The 7054-nt window shown below is 35.5% G+C and overlaps 1 protein-coding gene across 4 annotated transcripts in view; it reads left to right on the top strand.

Moving 5' to 3' along the window:
* Positions 1–5063: 5063 nt before the first annotated feature.
* LOC107094488 (fasciculation and elongation protein zeta-2-like) overlaps positions 5064–7054 on the top strand; it is a 15310-nt gene continuing 13319 nt past the window's right edge. For all 4 annotated transcript variants that reach the window (XM_015390106.1, XM_015390105.1, XM_015390108.1 and 1 more), the window contains exon 1: positions 5064–5437. In XM_015390106.1, the coding sequence (XP_015245592.1) occupies positions 5133–5437 (305 nt within the window). In that variant the 5' untranslated portion in view covers positions 5064–5132. The remainder of the gene's footprint in view (positions 5438–7054) is intronic.

The following is a 7054-nucleotide window of genomic DNA, read 5'->3' on the forward strand; positions in this document are numbered from 1 at the left end:
GATAAAGATTTAAAACCTAGGAGATTTCAAGAGGAATTGAGTCCTTATTATGCCTCTATGCACCCGATGTTAGTGACTGGCCCAAACACTCAGCATTATAAGGCCCAGCGGTCTCGTCTTGAAGGTACCACTCTGGGAGTTTAGAGTTCAGCATCAACATCCCCCTTCGCTCTCCAGCCAAGTTATTCAGTGGTCTTTGCACCATTTAAAGCTTTCTTCCTCCCTTACTTCAGGGTATGTAATGACAATTCGCTACAGACTGATATAGTAAAATGTTTAAACCCGTGCTTTTGTCTGTTTTTATTGAACTTTTTTGTTACTTAATTTTTTTTTTTTTTTGTTCACATATATCATTTTTGGTTGATCTCTATCCCTGTATGATCATATTAAAATATAACCAGACATTTTGAGTCCTCCTTTTTTTGTAAACATAACTTTCTTTTACATGTATTTTTATTTGTATTCAGTTGCTTTGATTTACCGTCATTATCTTACAACAGCATGGACATAAAACGCTTTACCAGTAGACGTGGGAGAGGTCATAGTGTGTAAAACATCATTAAATCAGGTTCTAAATATCCATCGCCTTCAAAGATGTCCCTCCCTGAGAAGACTCAGCTTTATTGCATCTCTGTATTTAATATCTTCTGCTTGGTGTGTCCTTGTAGATCTACGGTTGCTACTTATTTTGACCTGTATTGAAGCCAAATTCCAGATGAACAGTTGTTTTTTGTAGGTCATGTACATCACAGTCTGATATGCACACACTTGAGACCTTATTTCTTGAACAACAGAATAGACTCCCTGTTTCATACCATGAATTCATTTCAGAGGACTTAATGGAAATTAATGCACACTTAAAAAACCCAAAAAAATACATTCAATAAAGAAAAGGGAAGAAAAAAAATCATCCTCACCTCCTGGTGGCAAAATCATATGTCTGTATGCAACCCGGTGTCTTCTCTGTTATTCTGTCGAAGTTTACCGAGGGACTTGTTTCTGATTTAACTATGTCTTATTTCTCTGAGGTGATGGTGGTGGGATGGGACCGCGGGAGGGGAGTAAGGGCTCGCTGTAGCATCTCTAAGTTCTTTGGGTTCTAGGGTGGGAAGGGGTGATGTGTTGGTTTGCGTTTGATGTCTTCTTTACAAAAGTGATTGTAATGTTTTGTATTGTTGTGTAGGAAAAGTGTTATGTATGCATATTTTCAATAAAGAATTCAGGGTTTTAAAAGAAAAAAAGAGTTCGATGATGGAGAGGCCCGGGCTTTAGAAACCTACAAGATGACAGGAAAACTAACCATGGATCTTAAAATGGGGAACGCATAGTGAAGCTGTCTGCAAAAGCTACGTTGAGTATAGAAGGGCCTTGCTTCAAAACCAGCATTAGGAAAAGTATCTGTCAACAATAAATTCCGCTTATTTTTGAGGAAGTCATGTTGTTAATCATCCATTTTGATACAAAGTTTGCCATTTAAATAAAAGGACACTGTGTGGTTATCTAGTGTTAAATATTGGATATGTGAAAAATAAAGATGTGCAATCAGATCACTGATAAAGTTTATCACCATATTTATTTGGAGACTAAAGAGCAGCTTTGTCTTTTGCTCATAATTGATCGCTTGTGGGAGAAAAGCTTTTATGGTCACAAAATTACAAAATCGATAAAGAGGCTAACTTGTTAATGTAACACCAGAGGCTGCCCTGTTGAAAACACCTTCAGATGTGCTCAAATGACAAAATATTAAGATTTATAATATACAATTTATTTCTAATTGTGTGACTGATTCAGAAACAAAAGTGTTTTCAACATTTTTTTTTTCAATAAATAAAAAAGAAATGCTAATAAAAATCATCCAATCATCTTGGAGAAGAGGGGTCTCTGTTCTAGTTTGGATTCTTGGCCCCAAAATGTGTAACATTACAAAAGGAATATGTCGTTTTGGCATTAGCAAGCATATAGTGTGGATTGTATTGCATGTAAACTTACAGTTTAAGAGTAATTTAGACACAAATTAGATATTATTATTTGGGCATAATGTTTGAAATTGGAAATTAATAAGGAGAAAGAGCAGAATAATGTGTGATAGGAAACCCCTGATATGGAGACTAACACCAGAAAATACACTAATCGAATTTGTGCAATAAAAGTTTTAATTAGTCATTTGTATTAGGATGCAATGTCTGCACATATCATGCAATACTGCATTCTAGTAACTTTAAAAGTTAGAATTTGTTTTATAAATTACTTAACCCTTAAAAATCTGTATTCCAGAAACAAGCTAAAAAACAGAATTTTCTAATTGCTGAATTTATTTACCGAGTCTGAATTGGCCATCCAAGCCCGTAGGAATTTGTTCTTCAGGCTCTTATAACACATAGGAGCTATTATTCAAGTTTACTTTTTTTTTTCTCATCCCTCACTATCTTTTTAAATGTTTTGCCCACCACTTGGATTTGTAGGTGTATATACCCCAGCCCCATGCTCTGGGAAGCATTATATATCAGGCTCAAACTGAAAATTTTAAGTATTTAGTTGTTCCTTCTTTGTCTAAATAAGCTTTTATGTAATGCAGCAGAAAGACTTAAAAAGCACTGAGAGCACAGACTGCTGCAGAATAGCTCATTTCCCCTTGATATATTGTGACTTCCACCTCAAACTAATACATATCTTCACAGAATCTTTATAAAATAATCCTGGATCCAGGTGTTGATCTGGATCATCACCAAAATGTAATGGATTGTTTGGTTAAAAAAAATAATTAAAAGCTTTTCATAAGTTTTCAGGTATTCTATACTGAGACTAACAGAGACAAACTCCACTAAAAACATAACCTCCCTGTCAGAGAAGAGGAAGAGAAAGCATACAATCAAGAAAACGTTCAAGGTACAAAGTGAATGAATTAAGGTTTAGTAGACCTTCCTGTTGTGGGCGGAGTGGCTAAGGCACCTCTGCCTTACCAGGCCAGAATTCCAACTCTGGGAGTCATCCTAGTTTACTTTTCTTTTTTTCAAACTGAAACTAAGAAATGCTGATTTACGAGTTTAAACTGAATGCACCACTGACACTAAGGCTGTAGTTGTATTGTCATTTTAATGCCTACAGTACCAGCCATTACAACTCACTGGTACAACTGCACCGATGCTACCCCTAAAGCCAATTAATGATAAATAGGTTATTTAGAGGAAGGCTATTTGGGGCCTTTACCTCTTCATAAAACATTTAAATATTGACAAACATCGGCACCATTAAACTGATGCTTCTTTTCTGACCTCTAGCAGAGGAACTAAGTGGTACAGGTTTGATTCAAAAACATGGCAGAGCAGAATAATAGAAAGCTAATTCATAATGGAGGGATGCTTATATGTAATGAAATGTAAAAGAAAATCAAACAATTTTAAAATTAGTGAGTTACGGTTCAAAACAACACTTATTAGTGGATTTATATTTTCTAATACAAAACAGTTCACTAGATGCTTTAGGTATGCAGGTTTAGTGTCTGTCAATGCATCATATGTTTTAGGAAATTCATTTATTGAACGATATTGTTATATTTATGACAGAAAGTGCAATAATTTCATATGAGATTTAATCATCCACGACCAAAAATTGTTTGTTTAGATTTGATTACATGCATGCCCTTTTTATATAAGTGATTTGTTCTATTACAATCTTTACGTTTAGAGAAGAAGGTAATAGAAATTATAAGAAATACAGTTCTAGCAAATGACTACTACAACAGACTAATTTGAAAGTGAGGAAGAACCATAACCAAAGCAGTGCAAAATAGAATAATGGCATTTTAAATATTAAGAGTGGCCTGCATAATACAGAAATAACCTGCAATATTGTCTGTAATTTACATATAAAATTGGAGGTCTAGAAGCAGGAGGGCAGGTGTTATACTATAACCATATGTGACTGGTGCTCAGTCTCTAATGCTAAGTTGCTTTTCTTCCCTGCTCCCTGCTTGCCTGCATTTTTTTACACATTGCTTTTTTATCTCTAAGCCAAAACTGCAAAAAGGTTAGACTGGAACTACCGCTATAATTATTTTTATTACATTCTAGAGGATTTTGACATGTTTTATTTTATTTGTTTGTTTGTTTTTTTATGGAACCCAGGAGAAGGTGCATCAAGGTCATCAAAGGTCATCATAGAGGACTTTGACAAACATTCACAGAGATGTACTGTTTGGAGATTTAAAAAAAAATTTAAAAAAAACATCAACAAGAAGTAGATATTGCAGCAATTAAGTAAAAATAAAGTGCCAGAATTCAAGAACAATGCCCCAAGGGATGTTTTAACAGAAAGTTGTTGTTTACACAACTGGAATTAATGGAATCCTCCTTCAAACAGGTTTGCTGTTTTGAATGAAAACCAGGACAAAAAAAAAATATTAAAAATGGCTTAATGCATATAAAATATGTTGTTGTTTTTTTGTTAATTGGTGCTGTACTTAAAAAATATGGAGGACCAGGAGAGTCACTGAAAAAGAAAAAAACAGCCAGTTTAAATTTTAGATTAAATTAATAAAGAGGAATTATAAACTGTATGTATTAATGTATTATTAAATATTGCCAGTCTAACCAATGACAGAACTGGTTACATATGATGATCAACCGTGATTGGTTTAACAAGTTTTCAGTGGGTTTGGTGACAGAAGGGTCACAGAAAATGTAAAGGGAGATGGTTAGGTACAAAGAAAATGCAAAATGAAAAAGACATTGGATTAAAGAATTCTCTATTTAATTGTTTAAATAGGAAAGTTACTTCTGATCAGATTTATAAATCGTGTTAGAAACAGGATTTGAAAATAAATGTTCAGATTTCAGCATTTATGAATACATTTTACAATTCTTCTTTAATAAATACATATATAAAATGATAAATCTGAAAATGCTTTTTGAATTGGATTTCTAGTTGTATAATGTAAATTTCAAGTTTCAAATGGCTGTTTCATTTTTGTTGACCCTCTTGGTCCTCCATAGATCTTCTTTAGCTAGCAATGGCAGGGTCCGTGCGTGTTGACGTCATTACGCCCCTCCCCTACCAGCCTCCACAGTAGCGGCTGAAAACAGACAGCTGAGAGCCAAGCGGAGGACAGGGCGTTAAAGGTTCCCAGGGCAGCCATGGCGGCGCCGATTGCCCACTTCGATGAGGACTGGCAGGACTTTAATGAATTCCAGCCATCCTCGGAGGCGGTTGAACAGCTGGACCAGCTGAATTCAAACGTCGGGGACACACCGGGCCTCGACGACTTCTCCGACCTGGACAACAGTTTCTCCGGGGAGGTTTGCAGCTTCAAGTCGATGGAGGACCTGGTCCACGACTTCGACGAGAAGCTAACTATGTGTTTCCGAAACTACAACACTGCGACGGAAAACATTGCTCCTATCAAACCTATCACAGAGGAGAATTTCCTAAAAGACGACGAGTGAGTGTTAATCATCTACAAGGTTTATATTTGTTAACTTTAAATCTCACAGCTAGCCACCGTAGCCTCACAAGCTAACTCCAGATTTCAGTTATCTGTTACTGAAGGAATCTGTGCTGCCAGGAATGAACCCCATAATCCGGTGAAAAATGGGTTTACTTGCTTTTTAAAAAGACAGTTCAGTTTCTGTTCATTTGTAGAAAGATTTGTTTATAAGTCTGCAAGATGCCACATCATCCACAAAACTTATTGCAGTGTTATAAAATGTAAAGTTTAACCTTTAATTAAAAACAGAGTTTCTTTGAGCTACGATTGAAACCCCCACTGTGTAAATTACACATTAGAAATATTATCCTTTATTGTTTCTTGTCTTACTTATACCTGCAGTTGGACACTAAAGTCTTTAAAGGCATCAATAAAATAAAAAACTTGGATTATTGCAGATTTAAAACTAAAGCTGAACATCAGGAGGAATGGGTATCCTCATATTGTTTTGGAGTCATAAATTATTAGCCCAACACACCTAACGTTTGTAGCTATTTGGTAATTCATTAATTCATAAAAATTGACCCACCAGATCCTCCCTCTGAAATTAGAGAATTAACTATTTCTGGAGTATTTTATTGGATAATCAAGGATTTAGGATCAATAGAAAAATAAATTACAAAACCTATTTGGAAACCTGAAGAAAGATGTGTTAGTAGGACCTTTGAACTATAATGTAAATTGTTTTATTGTCCCACAATGGGGAAATTCACTGTCTATTTAACCCATCCCCATGGGGAGCAGTAGGCTGCTATTGTGTGGCGCCCTGGGAGCAATGTGGGGTTAAGGGTTTTGCTCAGGAACCCAGAGTGGAGGCTGTGGGGATTAAACCAGGTACTTGCAACTTCTCAGAGCCCAAGCGCTCTGCTCTAAACACTAGATCAACACTCCCCTACAAGTTATTCTACTAAAGGACTCATGAATGAACTTGTATCTTGGATATAAACATTTGGACAACATTTATCACACACAGCAGTCATTCATATCTGGATTGTTATACTTAGCCTGGAGGAAAAATAATCACTGAATTTGGACCTTAAACAGAAAAGATATGACATAAAATGGTTATATAATTTCTTTTTTATTATCATTTTTTTTTATATACAAACCTCCTTCAAAATTATTTCCTTTAACTGAAGCAAATAATTTATTTAGTTAAAAAATGCTTGCTGGCTGTCTAGCTCTATTCTATTAGCATATGGGACATCCTGATGTCACCATGCAGCTGTTTATAAAACAAGCTGAAAGTATCAGAACGGAGTGAAAACTACCACAGCAACAACAAAATGGTGGTAAGATGGATTGGACAACGGCTTTCCTCTGCTTTTTGTTCACCACCACAATGTTGGTTTGCCATTACCATTCGGTCCTTCTGTATCTGGAAGTCCCACAGGATCTTGGCTTGACTATTCTCTACCACCTTTACCACCTTTACTTTGGGGTTTTCAGCCCATGAATATGGTTATGGCCATGTAAGCTTTCCCTGCCACTATCTTACACCATGCAGTTATGTGCTATATATATATATATATATATATATATATATATATATATATATACATATACGGTATA

This window comes from Cyprinodon variegatus, unplaced genomic scaffold (assembly GCF_000732505.1).
Source record: "Cyprinodon variegatus isolate N-32 unplaced genomic scaffold, C_variegatus-1.0 Scaffold485, whole genome shotgun sequence".
Taxonomy (NCBI): domain Eukaryota; kingdom Metazoa; phylum Chordata; class Actinopteri; order Cyprinodontiformes; family Cyprinodontidae; genus Cyprinodon; species Cyprinodon variegatus.